This window comes from Pipistrellus kuhlii, unplaced genomic scaffold (genome assembly GCF_014108245.1).
Source record: "Pipistrellus kuhlii isolate mPipKuh1 unplaced genomic scaffold, mPipKuh1.p scaffold_m20_p_4, whole genome shotgun sequence".
Lineage (NCBI taxonomy): Eukaryota > Metazoa > Chordata > Mammalia > Chiroptera > Vespertilionidae > Pipistrellus > Pipistrellus kuhlii.
The window spans coordinates 71,116,025-71,136,075 of record NW_023425540.1 but is presented as its reverse complement, the minus strand read 5'-3'; the positions used below and the strand labels follow the sequence as shown (position 1 = coordinate 71,136,075).

The 20,051-nt window shown below is 53.1% G+C and overlaps 1 protein-coding gene, 1 long non-coding RNA gene and 1 pseudogene across 7 annotated transcripts; 2 read left to right on the top strand and 1 right to left on the bottom strand.

The window, feature by feature from the left end:
• Positions 1 to 3,189: 3,189 nt before the first annotated feature.
• On the bottom strand, positions 3,190 to 12,671 carry LOC118703288. The gene is made up of 3 exons (XR_004982975.2): positions 12,417 to 12,671; positions 9,013 to 9,151; positions 3,190 to 3,605 (listed from the first exon to the last, which is right to left on the bottom strand). It is a non-coding gene; the product is annotated as an uncharacterized LOC118703288 (long non-coding RNA).
• On the top strand, positions 9,033 to 10,142 carry LOC118703285 (annotated as a pseudogene).
• Positions 12,672 to 14,109: 1,438 nt separating the features above from the next.
• Positions 14,110 to 19,895, top strand: ACHE (acetylcholinesterase (Cartwright blood group)). Of its 6 annotated transcripts, XM_045571144.1 has the most exons (7): positions 14,127 to 14,266; positions 15,130 to 15,213; positions 15,365 to 15,568; positions 15,892 to 16,981; positions 17,328 to 17,812; positions 18,548 to 18,717; positions 19,559 to 19,895. In XM_045571144.1, exons 2-7 carry the CDS (start codon positions 15,152 to 15,154, stop codon positions 19,678 to 19,680), a joined length of 2,133 nt encoding a protein of 710 aa, XP_045427100.1. In that variant the 5' UTR covers positions 14,127 to 14,266; positions 15,130 to 15,151; the 3' UTR covers positions 19,681 to 19,895. The 6 variants fall into 6 exon arrangements, with proteins under 6 accessions (XP_045427101.1, XP_036266002.1, XP_045427100.1 ...); XM_045571145.1 differs by lacking the exon at positions 15,130 to 15,213 and having other exon boundaries at positions 14,110 to 14,266; XM_036410109.2 differs by lacking the exon at positions 15,130 to 15,213 and having other exon boundaries at positions 14,110 to 14,266; positions 15,872 to 16,981.
• Positions 19,896 to 20,051: the final 156 nt, after the last annotated feature.

Here is a 20,051-nt window from a genome sequence, read left to right as displayed (position 1 = left end):
CTGGCAGAATCTGTCTGATATAATTGTTCTGGAATTCTAGAGTCTGTCAAAAGCTTGCAGCTTCCAGGGGAAGACCTGAACAGAATTAGTTAATTTTGGTCAGTTTCAGCTTTTAGCACGGTAGCAGCTACCCACTCTCAGCCACATGGCAGGCAGCTGTGCATGTGTTCCTGGAACAGCTTATGGGAGCTAGGGTAGCCCAAGAGGACCATGTATTCCAAATATCTTAGATCCGTATTCTAATCACTAACTGCTGTTTCTGATCACAAAGGTGTGGGAAGAGGCAGACAGCCATTGTTGTTGCATCTCTTCGGCTTCTTGCAAGCCCCTCCCCCTTGCTGTGCCCTTTCCTCCCCCCTTTATTTTTTGCTTTCCCGCTTTTAGGAGTCAGACATTAAAGACTAGGACATTCAAAAACAATTGCATTCATGGGAAAAATTAGAAAGTGACTGTGCAAGTCCAGGGAAAGGATTAAAAAATGCCTCGGAAGACTTTAGACCTCATGCTGATCCATGAAACAGAGGCAGCCTACAATAACAAATAAATAAAACACAATAAACAGCCTGGCCAGTGTGGCTCAGTGGTTGAGCATCGGCCCATGAACCAGAAGATCACGGCTGGATTCCTGGTTAGGGCCCATGCCTGGGTTGCAGGCTCAATTCCCAGTAGGGAGCATGCAGGAGGCAGCCGATTGATGATCTCTCTCATCATTGATGTTTCCATCTCTCTCTCCCTTTCCCTACCTCTCTGAAATCAATAGAATTTTTTAAAAAATAAAACAAGGTATCTAGATGAGGTGGAGCTCAGAGCTAGACAGCAATACCACAGATGCAGCCCAAGGAGGGAGCTGACAGAGAGCCAGGCCATTCTTGGGGGTCCTCCATTTTGATTTGTTAACAGATTTTATCAGTTTGCAAAGCATTAAAATACTCGTTTTTGGAAAGTTTTGTTGTTTTTCAGAAGTTTCTGTGGGACTAGGGCTATGTGGTCAAGCACTTGGGCTGACTGAGATGTAAACAAAGCACTAAATTTGAGCTACTGTGTTGAGGACACAGACATGAATGGACCCCTGTTGTAAGGGACACCAGGCTCCTGGGAAGATGGATCCTGATCCAACTTCAGGCTCCCTGATTCCTTCCCATCCATCCTTTCAACTTTATTTCCCTCTGCTTCTCAAACTTCCTTCTGCTCCAACCAGCAAGCATCTAAGGCTTTCGTACTTCCTGGCCTTTGCCTGAGCTATTTCCTACGCCAGGAATGCCTTCTGATATCCCTTTCTCTTTCTATCTATTATATGAAACTCCTACCCATCATTTACTGTTTTTCTCCTTTATCTCCTCCCACCAGGAAGCCATGTATGATCAGGAAGTGACCTTGCCCGCTCCTGAAATTTAATGGCGCTTACTACCAATAGCTCTCCCATGGCTCTTAATTATCATTTAGTGGGAGGGATTACAGTTATTTGAATGCCTGCTTAGAAGGGGGAGAGAAAGGTTATATCTTTGCATTCTCAGCTAGGTCAGTTTCCAGGGAAACCCTCATCTAGTTTAGGAAGGAGATGGTCAAGAAGACTGCTGTGCCTAGCTGATTTGACTCAGTGTATAAGAGTGTCAGCCTGAGGACTGAAGAGTCCCAGGTTCGATTCTGGTCAAGGGCATGTGCCTCAGTTGCAGGCTCCTACCCGGGCCCAGGCTCTGGTGAGGGTGTGTACAGGAGGCAACCAATCGAAATGTTTCTCTCACATCTCAGATCAATATTTCTCTCTGTCTTTCCCTCTCTGTCTTCCACTCTGTCTAAAACTCAATGGAAAAATATCCTCGCGTGGGGATTTTAAAAACAAGATAAGACTGCTGTAGTCTTCTTGCTGCTGTCCAAGAAAACCCCACCCACCCTCATGATGGGGTCCAGCCTTACTTTCCTCTAGGCTGTCCACATACAACTGCAGGAAGCCAACCATTGTCTTCACTGTCAGAGAAGTGTAAACAAGGATCCCAGAATGCTGGTGACCTTGAGCCCCTGGCAAGGGCCAGTGCTGTGCACCTATTGTTTAGTCCAGACAATGGGGGGGCTCAAGCAATTTCCTGACCAAATATACTCAGAGTAAACCTTTCTAATATTTACTGACCTTTAGGGTAGTCTTGTCTGTTACAATTACTTGCCTAAAGGCTAGATGTGTATTCAAAATTGAATAAAAGGTTGGTGAGGCCTGGGCACCAGTGGAAGTCCTTTCTCTTGCATTGGGCTTGCCCTCCTGGCCCCCAATATTTCCAAATTATTATTTCTTGTCTCATCTCTTTCATTTGCGTGCAGCCCCTTCTCCAGATCCTGAACCCTGAACTGTTACAAAAACCAAAGAAGAACAATACTTACAGAGATGGAGTTACATTTATTACACGCCGGCCCAGAGAAAAATGTATCTCAAATTCTGGGCCCCAATATGCAGGAATTCTCCCTATTTATATAATCCTACCCTCTTTGTCTCCCAAATATGGAGTGTTTCCAGCCCCGTTTTGCAAGTTCTTAAAGAGCCAGTGTGTACTGAGGCCTTGAGACCTCAACCAGAGGCCTGGCCTGGCACCAGCACTGATGACCTTGTCTGGGGAAGGTTAAATCCACAGAAGCCAAATAACAGGGTTAAAATTTCAAACAGCAATTTTCATACAAGATGGATGTTTCAGAACCACGTGGGATGTGGGTATTTACATACACCAAGACCCAGATGTGGCTCCAAAAATAAACATTTTATCTGTTTGCGAAGCATTAAAGCATTAAAATAAATGGTCCCAACCAAAGTTTGAGAGGGACAAAAGGGCTCCTGGTGAGGAGACATGGGCAGAGGTGGGAAGACTGGAGGCTAAAGATGTTGAGGTTAGCCCAATCATTAGTTACGTCCACCACTGGGCCTCTTCATAGCACCTTACTCCACAGGCGAGGTAACATTACAGAGGGGTTCCCGGAGAACAGTGAGGGCCATGGGCTTTCTCCCAGGTCTCATCGTTGTCACTGGGAAAACTGTGAATCCAGGGAAGTACAGTCTGGGACCACCCTTGAAATGTCAAGGACTATGGAGAGAGTCAGGGGTGGTTGGGAATTTTAGGCCAGTATCCTCACCACCCTCTCCACTGTCATGATCTAAATTGTGGATGCAGTTGAAGGTGTGAGGGGGTGGGAGTCGACAGGCTGACCAGAGTTGTCTCTGAAGTTATGGTTGGTGGGATTGGGCAATATTGTTTTGCATGATGACAGATGAGTAACTGTGTGTAAGGCAAGTGGAAACCAGTGATAGTGGTGTTGGTATGTCAGTCAGGAGATATTATGTTATGCTGAGATAATCAACAATCTTAAAGCTCAGTGGCTTATAATACAAAGGATTATTTCTCACTTATAGTACTTGCTCATTTCAACGTCTGTGCTGTCCTCTATTTCATCTTTATTTGAGTACTCAGGTTGATGAAGCAGCCTCTAGCTGGGACATTATCAGTTTCATGATAGCAGGAAATGATAGTTGGCAAAACCTCAAGCTGGCTGTTTAAGCTGCTTTCCAGAGATAACGTGCGTCCCTCCCATCCATGTTTTGCTATCCAAAGCAAGTCACATGGTTGCACCTGAGTTTGACAAGAAGGGATATAAAACACTTCAAGGAGAGGCACCGCAGGTCTGATGCCAAGCTTAATATCAGTGGGGAGAGAAGGTATAATCTACTGGAGAGAAGGAAAGTAAACATGTTAAGCAATAACAAAACCTACCACAGCTGGCAGTGGTTATGGTTTATGCTAATCAAAATCCATCAATGCGCAGCCAGTGTGGCTCAGTGGTTGAGCATTAATCTATGAACCAGGAGATCACAGTTCCATTTCCGGTCAGGGCACATGCCTGAGTTGTGGGCTTAATCCCCATTAGGGAGCACACAAGAGGCAGCTGATCAATGATTCTTTTTCATCTTTGACTATAGACTTGGTGCATGAAATTCATGAATTCGGGGGCAGGAGGGTGCCCTCAGCCAAGCCTGCACCCTTGCAGTACAAGAGCCCTCAGGGGTTGTTCTACTAAAGGCTTAAGCCCACTCCCCGTGAGGAGCGGGCCTAAGCCGGCAGTCGAACATTCTTAACACTGTCACAGAGGTGGGAGAGACTCCCACCACTGCCGTTGTGCTTGCCAGCCCACCAGTTGTGAGCCCAGTTAAGGGCTTCTGGCTAAGTGGCGTTCCCCCTGTGGGAGCACACCGACCACCAGGGGTCTGCCTCTGGTGGTAAGTGCATGTCATAGCAACCAGTTGTTCTGCAGTTCAATAGATTTGCATGTTAGCCTTTTATTACATAGAATGTTTCTCTCTCTCTCTCCCCCTCTTTCTTTCTCTCTGAAATCAATAAAAATATATTTAAGGGGGAAAAAATCCATCAATGACATCAGCAGACAGAATCAAACCCCTGATGGGTCTTTATGTGTTTGTTAAATAAAGCTAATGGAGATGGTCCCTCTGGTGATAGAATTAGGAGAACCAGATGGCATGCTAGTGGGCTCATCCCCAACTCCAGTAATCAGAGATGCTGGAGAACTGCCCACCTTTATACCGGACACTGCAGCTATGTGAGAAAAGGGAAGGGAGAAGGGTCCCAGAACTGGGGAGATTTGACAAAGTGCTCATAGAAGTATTGGAAGTGATTACTAACAATGGGAAGGAGGTACCTTCAATATTGGGTCCTATATCAATATATGGAGTAACATGAGAAGCAAGAGATGGTAACAACTAGTGTTATTTTCTGGACATTTTGTATAAAAAAATAAGACAGTAATGGAGAGAATTTTGGTATTGGTAGGAGATGGTGGAACATGATCATATCTAAAAATCAAGAAATAGGGTAACAATGAGGATAAGAATTGGCTCACAGCAGAATATATACAGTACAACTCCATTTATATGACTTTTAAAGGCTAATCCAATCAATATTTTCAATTAATATTCCACAGGTGTATGATAATACCATAAAGAAAATCAAAATACTTATTTTTTTTAATGTAAGATTTTTTTAAATATATTTTATTGATTTTTTACAGAGAGGAAGGGAGAGGAATAGAGAGCTAGAAACATTGATGAGAGTCATCAATCAGCTGCCTCCTGCACGCCCCCTACTGGGGATGTGCCCACAACCAATATGCATGCCCTTGACCGGAATCGAACCCGGGACCCTTCAGTCTGCAGGCTGACTCTCTATCCACTGAGCCAAACCGGATTCGGCTCAAAATACTTATTGATACAAACTTCAGGATAGCAATTATTCCAAAAGAAGGAGCTATATGCAATTGGTTAGAAGAAACTAGGGAGTCTCTAAGTATATGATGCTCAATTTCCTAAGCTGGGTAGTGGATATTTGGATGCTCTTTATTATTCTTTTTTTAAAAAATATATATATTTTATTGATTTTTTACAGAGAGGAAGGGAGACAGAGAGTTAGAAACATCGATGAGAGAGAGTCATCGATCAGCTGCCTCTTGCATGCCCCCCACTGGGGATGTGCCCGCAACCAAGGTACATGCCCTTTACAAGAATCGAACCTGGTACCCTTCAGTCCGCAGGTGGACGCTCCAGTTAGGGCCATTTCCTAGTTTTGATCATTGTATCATGATGATGTTAGATGGTAATATATCATGATGATGTTAGATGATAATATATCATGATGATGTTAGATGGTAATATTCAGAAAAGCTGAGTGAAGGATATACACCTCACTATTTAAATTCCTTCCACTGTCTTTGAATCTCAGGGTCCCTATGGATGTCAGGCCCTCCTGCCCTCCTTCCCACTTTCCCGCCAAGAGTCCTCCAGCCTACAAAGAAGGAACTAGGGGAGATCTGATCTTTCCCCTTCAATCTCAATCCTTGAAAATCATGGAGCCCCAGAAAAGGGGGTGGTCTGGGTGGAGTAAAAAGGCTTCAGAAGCAGCCGCTGAGATGGGGAATAGTAAGGGAAGGGTCAGAAAGATGGATCTGGAGGCTAAGGGACCACTGTGGTGGTCTGTGGTTTCAGAATGGGCTGGGAAGACTCAGTGGGTGCTAACTTCCTCTCATCATGGTGGAGGCTGGGCATCTCCCACCCTCAGGCCCTGGCCTGGCTGAAAAGGGCTCCATCCTGCTGTCAGAAGTGCCATCCGAGTATGGTAGTGAGCTGAGACTTGAGGTCCCAGGTGGAGACGAGAAAAGTTCCCTGAAAACTGCAGAAACCATTACCTGCCTTTCCTCTCCCTCAGAGTTGGGTATCGTTCACTTGCCTTCCCCCTTCAGAATGCTGGAGCAATACCCAGGTACCTATAACCCAGACCTATTTTCAGGTCCAAGATGGCTGGAAGGTCTGACAGACCAGATCCTTGACTGAGGCCTGAGAGAGACAGAGAGAAAGGGAGGGAGAAAATAGGGGGGAAAGGGAGAGTGGGAATCAGGTAAGAAGCTGTCCCAGGAAACTCATGTAGGTACCTGCCCCACCCCTTTTCTTTTCTTGGACTCTAGGAGTTCATTTTCTGGAAGTCAGAGAAAAGGTAAGTGGCTCTGAGGCACACCAACCCCAGAACAAGTCAGAATTCTCATCCAAAGTCCAGGGCCTCCACTAGTTAGCTAGTAAAAGTAAGCAAATACTTAACCTCTCTGAATGTCAGTTTCAATTTCCTGATGGTTCAATTGTAAGGATAATAGGGTGTGCCTCCTTGGAATGTTGTAATCAGGAATTATATTGTATGTGGTTTTTTTTTTTTTTTTTTTAGCAAAGTGTTCAGGCCTGTGCCTGGCAAACAAATCCCCAGGAAACACAAACATGTAAGTAACACTGAGTCTGAGCTACTCACCAACCCCCTCTAGTGTTTCTGATGTTGTAGACATTGATCTGGGGCTCCTGCTGTCCACAGGACTATCAGCCATGGGGCCAACCTTGCAGTAAGCTTGCACTGTCCCCAGTCAAGGTGGGGATATCCCAGGCAAGCTCTCCCCAACTCTACACCCCTCTTGTGTGTGATGCTTGGTCTCCTTGGAATGAAAGCCAGATTTACCCAAGGAACCTCTACTTTGCTGCTTGCTTTAGCCTTTGGCACCATTATAGTTATGGACAGATATCAACCTGAGAAAGGTACCAATGCCTGTAATCCATCTGGAGCACTGGATATGAAACCCACTCTACCCTACCCCCAGCTAGAAAGGAAGCAAAAATAAGCAGAAGGATGCCCTATGAACTGCATTGGAAAAGACTGTAAACTAGCTAAATAGTTAACAGTATTGTGAAAGTAAAATTAGACTATCCGGAGATTTGTGTAAAATGCTCAAAACAAGCAAAAGAGCAAAAAGGTACAAACAAGATGGATGGATGGATGGATGGATGGATGGATCCAAGGAAGAATCATGTGAAATTACATAACTTAGGTTAAGTATAAATTTTATGCCAATCTTCAGAAGAGGTCACAAGAAGACGTGGAGAGAGGCTCCCCAACTCTGCAGGTCAACAGCCCCATTTAATAGGGGTTGGGACAGTGGCCTCAGACAATGGCTGCCCCCAGTATCTACTCTCTCTTCTTCCTTAGTATTAGGACAGTAAAATTTTAGAGGAGTACACCGTCATCCAGGAAGTGTACAAAAACTACACCTCTGAACCTCCTGCATAGCCAATTACAACCTTAGAACTAGGTTCTGTCCGGTGAGATATAACTGAAGGGTTGTGTGTATGGTTTCCAAATATGTCTTTAAAGGGAGGAGCAAGGCCCTTCTTCAGCCCTTCCTTCTTCCTGCTGGCTGGAATCCAGATGTTACAGCTGATGCTCTAGCAACTACATTACACTATTAAGTTGAGGCTACGTGATGGGTAGGCAACAAAATTCTCTGTAAAGGAGCCTGGTCCCTGGCCTCCAGGGCATCCTGATATCAATCTTACATGGCCTACTTCTAGGTTTCTTTTATGTAAGAAAAAAATATATTCCATTATATTTCATTCAAGCCATTATTGTTTGGGTTTCTGTATCACATAGCTGAACTGAATCCTAACCAATGAACAGAGGAGATGAGAATCCTTTTTGTTAGCAGAGGTGGGGCAAGGACTAATAAATATGTACACATGTAATACCTTAATAAAAAAATGGGAAAAAATAAAATAGGGGGGGGGGGGGGTAGGGATTCCCTGTGGTGGCAAAAGTGAGTGACAGACATGCAAGGGAAGTAGGAGTGTTCCCTGAATTGGTAGAACTGGTGGTAGAATCAATATTAATTCTGGGATAAATAGCATGGTAAACGAAGAAGTGGAAAAATCAAGGATATCCCTGCAGTGACGGCTGTGGAGGGTAGGATCACAGAGGATGCTGGGGAGATTACTATGTTGAACTACATAGGGAAAGGTATCATGGCTAGACAGGTGAGGGTCCTGTGTTGATTAGGGTTGTGGAGAGGCTCAAGGTAAAAAGAGGAATTATTCCTGGAAGTTCTATCCATTTTCAAGAACAAGCTCAAATCCTTGTCCATCTCTCTTCATGACCAGAGTTGTCCCTATTAGTTCTTGTACTCACTGACTGTCCACAGCACTTCCTGATGACCCACACAGTCTGTCAGTCCTCAGGAGGTTAGTCTAGACTGATTGTAGGGATACCTAATCCAGCATTTCTCCTCATGTGGTCCTCACAGCATCCTCATGGAACTGCCCTGATGAGTTGCTAAAAAATGCAGACTTAAGGACTCCACCCAACACCGAACGGATCAGTCCCTCTACATGGCCCCCATGATTCCGACAAACACTCAAGTCCAATGCACCATTTTACACATGGTGAAGCTGAGGCCCAGACAAGTAGTGACTTCCCAGAGGTCTCACTGAGAACGAGAGAATCCAGGAATCAGGACCTCCAGTCTACTCCAAAGCCCTGACACCTGCACCCTTTATCTGGCTCTCTTGGGTGGTCCCCTGAAATTTAAAAACCCTCTGAGGGGAAGGATCACAGTGAGATCTTGAGGCGAAGCTGATAGCCCACCCCAGCCCTGGCCCTCAGCGCTCACCTGGCCCACCCAGCTCAGCCATGATCAAAGCAATCCTCATCTTCAACAGCCACATAAAGCCACAGCTCTCCAAATTCTACCAGCCTTGCAGAGAAGATAGCCAAGCAGCAAATCATCAGGAAGATATTCCATTTGGTATCTAAGAGAGATAAAAAAGTTTGCAATTTTCTGGAAGTATAATTAGTAATTGGAGGAGCTGACAACAAACTGATTTACAGACATTTATGCAATGTTATATTTTGTCTTCTGTGTGGATTTTTCAGACAGTGAACTTGGCATTGAAGATATAATTCAAGTATTTGTGGAAACACTGGACAAGTGTTTTGAAAATGTCTGTGGCCAAAACCGGTTTGGCTCAGTGGATAGAGCGTCGGCCTGCGGACTGAAAGGTCCCAGGCTGGATTCCGGTCAAGGGCATGTACCTTGGTCTCGGGCATATCCCCAGTGGGGGGTATGCAGGAGGCAGCTGATCGATGTTTCTTTCTCATTGATGTTTCTAACTCTCTATCTCTCTCTCTTCCTCTCTGTAAAAAATCAATAAAAATATATTAAAAAATCAATAAAAAAAAGAAAATGTCTGTGAACTGAATTTCATTTTCCATGTAAGCAAGGCTCACAACATTCTTGCAGAGACAGTGATGAGAGAATGGTATTAGAGACCAACATGAATGAGATTGTTACATAAATTAATTTTCAAAAAATTAACTGGAGAAATCTGAGGCTGGCTTAAAGGGAGTTCCAGCGCATACTATAACAGCTGTGAAAAATATGAATCTTCCTGAGATTCCAAGAAATATTTGGTGACATCAGTATAAAAGTGCCAAACCTGTCCTCTTTTAAATAAAAGATTTGAAAGTCCACTTCCAGGTAAAATCCAGGGGAGAAAGTCATAAGTTTACCATGTAGTTGTTTATTAAAAACTAGAGGCCCAGCACACGAAATTAGTGCATAGGTAGGATCTCTAGGCCTGGCCTGCAATCAGGGCTGATCCCGGCTGCCAGCTGCCACCAGCCAACCACTCTTTGTGACGGTGTGATTGGGGCCCTGCTTACTCACACCCACCTTGGCCTGGTGCCTCCACTCACTCCTGGTTCCCTGTTCCCCATCAGGCAATTGGAGCCTGCCAGGAGGGACCACAGGGAGAGGGACAAAGAGGTTGGCCAGCAGGTCCTGTGGCTTGGGGGCAGCTACTGGGTTGAGCGTCTGCCCCCTGGTGGTTAATGTGTGTCATAGCAATTGTCATTTCACTGGTGGATTTGCATATTACACATATATAGAGAGATAGAAGAGAGTCTTTTTTTTTAATATATTTTATTGATTTTTTACAGAGAGGAAGGGAGAGAGATAGAGAGCTAGAAATGTCAATGAGAGAGAAACATAGACCAGCTGCCTCTTGCACACCCCCTACCGGGGATGTGCCCGCAACCAAGGTACATGCCCTTGACTGAAATCCAACCTGGGACCCCCCAGCCCGCAGGCGGACGTTCTATCCACTGAGCAAAACCGGTTTCAGCTGATATCTACTTTAGCAATAATTTTTATAACCCTTTAACTCAACAAAGTAAATAAAGGTATATCTTATCACTGTTTAAAAAATAAATATACATTTAAAAAAATTTTCTAACTCTCTGAAATGGAAACACAATCTGCATGGTGTCCTCCATCCTCACAAAAATCCCAGGACAAACTGCAGGCAGAGGAGACACCGTGGCCCATGGGCACATCTCCCAGAGCTGCTTGCAGCTGTAGGGCCCTGGCCTCCTGCAACACCTACCTCACAGGCACAGGGCTGCATGCCCTGGAACCCCATGCAGTCTTGCAGATTCATCTGAACATTCAACTGACCCCTCTTTTACCCAGAGTCTGGGAAGTACATGAGGGGTACAGGAGTAGGATACCGCCTCAGATTCCAACCCACCCACACTCCCACAGCCCCCCATACCCCCTTCTGGGCTTGCCTTCCCTTCTTCCCATCTCCCCAGGCCTGGAGAGTGGATACTGAAATAAATGGCTGCATCCTCTTCCTGCCCAGAGACTCCAGCATGTCTGGAAACTCCACTTCCCCTTCCCTCTCCCGCTGGCTGACTTTCTATAGTGCCCACCTCTACCCCACCCCTGGAAGGAATAGTTCTGACTGGCTTCAGAAGGCTCCACAACCTGCCTTGCTCTTTCTTACCTCCCACAGATCCCTCACAGATATTGCCTCTCTGAAGCCATCCCTAAGTAGGCAGGAACTGCTCTTGTCCTTGCTCTCCACTCCAGCCCCCCGCAAACACATCTGGACACCTTTTCTGACTAAATCCAGTTACCATCACCCACATAAATATAGGACCTGTCTCCCTGGGAGATTGCAGCCCACCATGTGTGTCCTGTCCTTGATTCCAATGGCAGGTCCAGGCTATGTTCAACACTGACCTCTCTGAAGCAGTCTCTGCTGGGCGGGCTCCTAGGACATGCCCCGTCCTTTCATCTTCGAAATTATCTAAGGTCCACTAGTTCCTGATAACCCTGGGCTAGAAGCTGTCCCTCCCTGCCTCCCCTATCTTCGTGGTACAGGCCTAGGGACTTTGATTATAAAAGTCGGGTGAGGTGCTTGTATGGCACAGCCCTTTTTGGAGAATGACAGGGAGGCAAGCCCTCATCACTGTCAGGACCTTTTCAGGTCAAAAACCTCCACAGCCTTGGGCCTGGAGCATGCCTCTGCTCGTTCATTAATAGTTGATTGTTATCATTCTAATAGTTCATAATTACCACGCTGGGAAACCTGTCTCACATCCTTTTCTCCTGCAGCTACACCAACTGTCCATTTTTCTTATCCCCACCCACAGCCCTAATGACAGGGGACATGATAACCACTAGAGAGCCCTCATCCAGGACGCTGAAGGCCGACTACAGGGAACCTCGGCGTCCTTGCAAGGGGTTCGGAGTGACTGAATAAAGGGGTTCAGAAAGCCAGGCGCGGTGGGAAGATAGGATGAGGGGTTCATCTCCGCATCCCACCCCAGTCTCCGAGGCCCGAGCGGCTGTCTTCCGCGCCACCTGGCGGCCGACGCCTTGAAGCGGAGAACAGACTGGACTCCCCGAGGATCCCGGGCTTGCGGAAACCGGTCCCCTGGGGACCGCGCAGCCGGGGAAAAGCACGTCTCTGGATTCGGGTGGGTCCCACGACACTCGCGAGACCCCGGCCCGGTGCATCCGGCCCCTCCCCGGGGCAGACGCGGGGCCCGGACGCTGCGGGGCTCCCGGCAGTGTAATGAGCATGCGCGCGCGCCCGCCGCTCCACGCGGGCCCCGCACCGCCGCGCGCACGCACGCCCGTTCCCGGGAGCTGGCCACCCCGAGGGAACAGGGCAGCCTCGCGCGACGCAGTCACGCGGGCGCCGCCTCACACGTTTCCGCCCTCACCTCGAGCGTGAGACGCCACCGCCGCCGGGGCCGCACTTTCCCACGGGCGACCCCCTAGAGGGCGGGGCGGGGCGGCGGCTCCGGCCGCTCACAGAGCAGCCGGGGGGCGCCCGGCCTGGCCGCTCCCACCTGCGGCTGCGGCAGCCAATGGGAGGCTGGCCCGGTGATGTCATGCCCTTAGCCGACCCCGGGGAGGAATGTCCGAGGTCACCCGCCGGGGAGCCGGCGCAAACCCACCCCAGGGGTTCCCGAAGCTTCCACTGCGGTGGAGTGCGTCCCCCCTCCTCTCCATCATGGGGGTCCCCTTCATTTCCACTGTGCGTCCCCCCCTCTCCTTCATGGGGGTCCCCTTCATTTCCACTGTGCGTCCCCCCCTCTTCTTCATGGGGGTCCCCTTCATTTCCACTTGTGCGTCCCCCCTCCTCTCCATCATGGGGGTCCCCTTCATTTCCACTGTGCGTCCCCCCCCTCTCCTTCATGGGGGTCCCCTTCATTTCCACTTGTGCGTCCCCCCTCCTCTCCATCATGGGGGTCCCCTTCATTTCCACTTGTGATCTGATGTCCACATCTTCATTTCCACTGTGGTGCCCAAGAATGTCCCCTATAACCTTCTCTCCACCAGGGCTACCTGGTCCTCTGGGGGGCCGCCTGGTCCTCTGGGGGGGGGGGGGGGAAAGCCGCCTGGTCCTCTGGGGATCACATGATCCTCTGGGGGAACGCCTGGTCCTCTGGGGGTCACATGGTCCTCTGAGGGTCACATGGTCCTCTGGGGGGGCCGCCTGGTCCTCCTGGGGGGCCGCCTGGTCCTCTGGGGGGCCGCCTGGTCCTCCTGGGAGCCGCCTGGTCCTCCTGGGGTACCGCCTGGTCCTCTGGGGGGCCGCCTGGTCCTCCTGGGGGCCGCCTGGTCCTCCGGGGGGCCCGCCTGGTCCTCTAAGGGGCGCCTGGTCCTCTGGGGGGCCGCCTGGTCCTCTGGGGGGGCCGCCTGGTCCTCTGGGGGCCGCCTGGTCCTCTGGGGGGCCGCCTGGTCCTCTGGGGGGGCCGCCTGGTCCTCTGGGGGCCGCCTGGTCCTCTGGGGGACCGCCTGGTCCTCTGGGGGGGCACCTGGTCCTCTGGGGGTCACATGGTCCTCTGGGGGGCCGCCTGGTCCTCTGGGGGGGGGCTGCCTGGTCCTCTGGGGATCACATGGTCCTCTGGGGGGCCGCCTGGTCCTCTGGGGGGGCTGCCTGGTCCTCTGGGGGTCACATGGTCCTCTGGGGGGGCGCCTGGTCCTCTGGGGGTCACATGGTCCTCTGGGGGGCCGCCTGGTCCTCTGAGGGGGCCGCCTGGTCCTCTGGGGGGTCCTCAGCCACGCTCTCACATGCCGGGCCCGCAGGCCACCCTGCTGGGTCGTGGCCGGGATGCTGATTTACTGGGTCCCCAGCCCCGGACGGAGCTGCCACCCGCCGTGTCCCGGGTGTCCGTCTGTGAGTGTCTGTCCCTGCGTTTGTCTGGCGGTCACTGCGTGAGGCCGTGACGGTCTCACGTCCGCCTGCGCTTTCTGTCCCCGTGGGCGTTTGCGCCACCGCCTCGGGGCTTTGGGTCGGTCTGTCGCCGCGTGTCTGTCCGTCTGTCGGCGGGCGGCGGTCACCGGCGTCCGGCCGGCCGCAGGGTCTCCGGTCCCCGCTCCGAGGGGGAGGAGAGGCGGCGGCCCCGGCGGCGGGGAGTGGCGGGGGCGGAGACAGTGGGCGGGGGCGCGGTGCGGGCCGGAGGGGTGTGTGCGGGGGGCCGGAGGCGGCGGCTGTCAGAGTCGGCTCAGCCTGCGCGGGGAACGTCGGCCGCCTCCCGCTCCCGGCCCGGCTCGGCCGCCTCAGGTGAGTCTCCCGGACCCTCCCCGGCCCGCGGCCCCTTCGGCGAGTGGGACCCGGGGCCTTCCCGGCGGGATCCGGGCCCCTGATCCGGACGCCCCCGGGCCTGCCCAGAGACGCCCCTCCACCGCCGCGCCACACTCCGCCTTCTCTCGGAGCTCGCCGCCGAAGACGTACGGTCGCCGGTGCGGGAGCCGGCACCCCGCCGGGCTGGCCGCTCCCGACTTCCTCTGGGGACCCCCCCGCCCCGAGCGCCCAGTACCCCGTTAGTCCTCAAGTCTGAGGCCACTGGAAGACGCCCCCTGCTTAGGGCGGAACCCAGGCCGCGCAGGTTCCCGGCGCCCGGCTGCCATCCCCCACCCCCACCCCGCCGATCCCGCGACCCCGGCGCCCTTGCGAAGCGCCGGGCGAAGCCCCCTGCCTGGCCCAGGCATCCCCCTCCCGCGGGGACTCCGTCTCTATTTTGGGGGAAGGGGAGGCTCAGCGGAAGCCCCGAGTTATAATTAGCCCCACTCGGGTTTCCTAGATAATCTCAACCCCACCACCACCACCACCACCACCCCAGCTCAGGGCGGCGGGGGCTGGGAGAGGGGTGACCGCCGCGAGAAGGGGGGAGTTCCGACCAGGGGAATTTTGATCCCTTGGCTGGAGATGCCGGAACCACAGCAGCTGCGGCCCCAAAATAGCGCCCCCGCCCCCTGCAGCCGGGGATCTCCGGAGCTTGGAGAACACAGGCGTCCCGATTCGCCCTTCAGACTCCTCCGTAATGCCCTACACCCCTCAGACCCCCGCCCCAAGTTTTCTGCTCCTTTACTTGGGGCGGGGAGCGCCGTTATTTTACGGTCTCTACTGCCCCCCTCTGGCAGCAGTGTGCACAGCATCATCAGACCAATGAGGAACGAATCCTGGGGTCCAAGGCTGGCGAACCCGTTCACCAAGGCTAGGCGACAGGGATGCCCAACTGATGGGCACCCACGGGTACCAACACGCTGTGCCAGACCGTAGGATAGGCGGGCTTGGCGGGGCAGGGTGTGGAGTAGGCAGGATTTGGGGTGCCCCAGGACCTGGGGCTCCCACATCCTGAATGTCCAACCCACCCTCCAGGGCCCCAGCCCTGGCCAACGCAGGAGAAGCTGTGCCTTCACGCCACCGCAGCCACCGCACGCACGCACGCGCCCCCATTGGCACCTCCCATCATCGAGGGCTCCACCCCTGTCCGGTGGCCTGTACGTGGACTGCAGCCTCTGGTGCGGGTGCCCACAAGGCTCACACTGGGCCCAATCCAGCCCACCCAGCTGGGGGAAGGAGGTGAGGGCGGTGGGTCCTCTGTGGGTCGGGGAGGGTATGCTTGGCAGATCTCATCTCAGTTCCTTTCATCTGTCTGTCTGGGTGTGAATGGGCCTGATCTCTATCCTCCTCCTGCTTCTCACTGTCTGCCTGCCTGTGTCCTTGTCTCTGCTTGTCTGTCTCCTTCCCTCCATTTCTCTCCTCCTCTTTGCCAATCTGCCCCACCCCCTCTGCAGCTTAGCGATAACCCCTGGGCAAGAGTGTTACCTAATCTCCTCCTGGCAGCCTCAGGCCTTCACCCTCTGCCTTTCTTTCTCCTAACAGCCGCCTGCCTGCCTTGGCAGCCATCTGCCTGCCTTGGCAGCCATGAGGCCCCCATGGTGTCCCCTGCATACTCTCTTCCCACCGTTCCCACTTCTCCTCCTCCTCCTCTTCCTCCTGGGAGGAGGGGCAGAGGCTGAGCACTCGGAGGACCCAGAGCTGCTGGTGATGGTGCGTGGGGGCCGGCTTCGGGGCATCCGCCTAATGGCCCCTGGGGGCCCTGTCTCTGCTTTTCTGGGCATCCCCTTCGCAGAGCCACCCGTGGGCCCCCGTCGCTTTCTGCCACCGGAGCCCAAGCAACCCTGGCCAGGGGTGCTAGATGCCACAGCCTTCCGAAGTGTCTGCTACCAATACGTGGACACCTTGTACCCTGGCTTTGTGGGCACCGAGATGTGGAACCCAAACCGTGAGCTGAGTGAGGACTGCCTCTACCTCAACGTGTGGACACCGTACCCTCGGCCTAGGACCCCCACTCCTGTCCTCGTCTGGATCTATGGGGGTGGCTTCTACAGTGGGGCCACGTCGCTGGATGTGTATGATGGCCGATTCCTGGCCCAGGCAGAGGGGACTGTGCTGGTATCCATGAACTACCGGGTGGGAGCCTTTGGCTTCCTGGCCCTACCAGGGAGCCGGGAGGCACCAGGCAATGTGGGTCTCCTGGATCAGAGGCTGGCCCTGCAATGGGTGCGGGAAAATGTGGCAGCCTTCGGGGGGGACCCAATGTCAGTGACTCTGTTTGGGGAAAGTGCTGGTGCCGCCTCTGTGGGCATGCACCTGCTGTCCCCACCCAGCCGGGGCCTGTTCCACAGGGCTGTGCTGCAAAGCGGTGCACCCAATTCGCCTTGGGCTACGGTGGGCATGGGAGAGGCCCGCCGCAGGGCCACACTACTGGCTGGACTCGTGGGCTGCCCCCTAGGTGGGGCTGGCAGCAATGACACAGAGTTGGTCGCCTGCCTGCGGACACGGCCAGCTCAGGCCCTGGTAGACCACGAGTGGCATGTGCTGCCTCAGGAAAGTGTCTTCCGCTTCTCTTTTGTGCCTGTGGTAGATGGAGACTTCCTCAGTGATACCCCGGAGGCCCTCATCAACACTGGAGATTTCCACGGCCTGCAGGTGACTAGTGGCTGGAGCGGGTAGAGCTGGTTCCTCTATGCCTGTTCTCCCACCTACCTACCTACCCACCCTACCCCTGGGGACCCAGCTATGGGGGCTCCTCAAGACCCACTTCCAAAGGCTTCTCTTCCCTGAGGGTCCAATCCCAGGGTGGCCAGTGGGACAGAGAGGAAAAAAATGTGGGTATATTTTTCTCCTCTCCATCCCCCAATCTCATACTCTCTACCTCCGTGGTTCTGGGTCTGTAACTGTCCATCTCTCTGACTCTTTGTCTATCTGTTTCTGTCTGCCTGTCTGTCTGTGTCTGCCTCCACCCCCACCCCATTCCTTCATCCTGTTCCCCTAGGTGCTGGTGGGTGTGGTGAAGGATGAGGGCTCCTATTTTCTGGTTTACGGGGCCCCAGGCTTCAGCAAAGACAACGAGTCTCTCATCAGCCGGGCCCAGTTCCTGGCCGGGGTGCGGGTCGGGGTCCCCCAGGTGAGTGACCTGGCTGCCGAGGCTGTGGTCCTGCATTATACAGACTGGCTGCACCCTGAAGACCCAGCACGCCTGAGGGAGGCCATGAGTGATATGGTGGGTGACCACAATGTCGTGTGCCCTGTGATTCAACTGGCTGGGCGACTGGCCGCCCAGGGTGCTCGGGTCTATGGCTACTTCTTCGAACATCGCGCATCCACGCTCTCCTGGCCCCTCTGGATGGGGGTGCCCCACGGCTACGAGATCGAGTTCATCTTTGGGCTCCCTCTGGATCCCTCGCTGAACTACACCACTGAGGAGCGAGCCTTTGCTCAGCGAGTGATGAAATACTGGGCCAACTTCGCCCGCACAGGGTTAGCAGTGCCAACGGGAGGACGGCCTCCGGGAGCCAGGGAGGCTGGGGGGACAAAGGGAAAGGGGGAGGAAGACGAGCAGAGACAGAGAGGAAGGGCCAGAAAGAAAAGGGAAAGTCCACAAAGGAAATGAGACAAAGGGGGAGAGGATGACAAAGGAGGAGGGGAAAGGAAGGAGAAAGTGGGGTGGCAGGTCCTGAAGAATCAAGGCAAAGAGAATAGATGGATAAGGAGAGACAGAGTTACCATAGCAGTTAGGAGGGTGAACCGTAAAGCCGGATTTTATTATCTGGCATACACACACACACACACACACACACACACACACTTTACCTATCTGAAGAAGGGGACAATAAATCCAGTGTCACATGGGTGTTATCAAAGGTAAATGTGATGTTTGTAGAGATAGGACTGAGCCTTGTTACATAGCAAGAGCTCAACAAATCAATTTTTTTAAATGAGAGAAACAAAGATCACGACGGGGCAGGAGAACTGAAGGAAATGGAGAAGAGAGATAGAAAGAGGGCAGGAGGAAGGGGAAGATTCCAGATGAGGGATACTGGAGAAGAGAAAGAAGGGTTAAGGCAGCAGTGGGAGGGAAAAGGTGGGGCTCCTCTTGGAGCTTAGAGGGCATGGGGTCTGGAAGCACCTGCCTCCTCCTCCTCTCCATCTCCAACCCCCAACCTCAGGGTGGGGCAGGCTTGACTGAGGCTGAACCTTCCCTTTCTTACACAGGGACCCCAATGACCCCCGGGACCCTAAAGCCCCGCAGTGGCCACAGTACACGGGGGTAGCGCAGCAGTACGTGAGCCTAAACCTACGGCCTCTGGAGGTGCGGCGGGGTCTGCGAGCCCAGGCCTGCGCCTTTTGGAATGGCTTCCTACCCAAATTGCTCAGCGCCACCGGTATGTAGGGCCAGTGGGCAGCGGCTGGGCGAAGGGGCAAGAAATGGGGCGTGGAGAAAGGGGAGTGGAAGCCGCCGGCGGGGTGTAACCCCTCTCTCCTCCCCACCAGCCTCGGAAGCTCCCAGCACCTGCCCAGGCCCCGCCCACGGGGAGGCTGCCCCGAGGCCCAGGCCCGGCCTCCCCCTGCCCCTCCTTCTTTTCCTCCTCCTCCTCCTCCTCCTCTCCCGGCTCCAGCGGCTGTGACCACAGCTCCTTCCCCCTCCGGCCTCTGGGGGCCCCTCTTCTAATGAGTTGTCGGACCTGGGGGAGGGCCCCACTCAGGGATCTCCGACCCAGTGCCCCTGCCCCCCTCAAACCAAGAAGCTCCAGCTAGACAGGGCATGGGGAGGGTTGACCTATGATCCGTCTCAGGGACTCACACACCTTTATTGTTTAAATGAAAATGGAAAAGTTCATTTTATTTTTTTATAAAATTTATTCCTTGGAGTCCGAGACTGGTGTTGGGGGAGAGGGAAGACTCGGGGCTAGATAGCAACTCCCAGTGGGGCTATAACCGTCAACCATTTCTGTCTCTTCTCTTTTCCCCATCAACCCATTGATGCTCCCCGCCTCTGATCCCTTCTGTCCCCTTGTCTTCCGGTCATTTTCTCCCCCTCTCTCTTCCCTTCCGCCAATCCTTCTCCGGCCCCACCTCTACCCTCATCCTCCCTGGTCTTTCGTGTTTCTCCCATCTACCTGATCCTCTTTCCACCATCCCACGTGCCTCTCCTTGTGTACTCCTGCACTCACAACCCCCACCCCGACCTTCTCCACATCCTCCTTGTCGGGCGCCGGGCCGCAGACACGCTGGACGAGGCGGAGCGCCAGTGGAAGGCCGAGTTTCACCGCTGGAGCTCCTACATGGTGCACTGGAAGAACCAGTTTGACCATTACAGCAAGCAGGATCGCTGCTCAGACCTGTGACCCAGGCGGGACCCCCGCGTTCCGCCGCCCTACCCTCCCCCTCCTGGTCCCCAAGTTGTATATACTATTTATCTAAGGGCTGGGATATTACAGAGGAGCCCTAGACCCACCCCAACTTTTCCCCGGAGCTTCTGGTCCTCTGCATGTCTCAGCCGAGCCCCCTACCCCGTGGTGCCTTCGCCCCTCTGGGCTGCCAATAAACTGTTACAGCCAAAGGTGTGTGCGCGACTGGGAGCGGTATGGCAGAATGCCTAACCAATTGGGCCGCGGGAATGAAGGGGTGGTCGCTGGGACACAAGGCGCCGCCCCGCAGAGAACTCGCATCTGCGCAGTAAGAAGGGAAGGGCGGTGGGCGGAGCAGCGGTGCATTG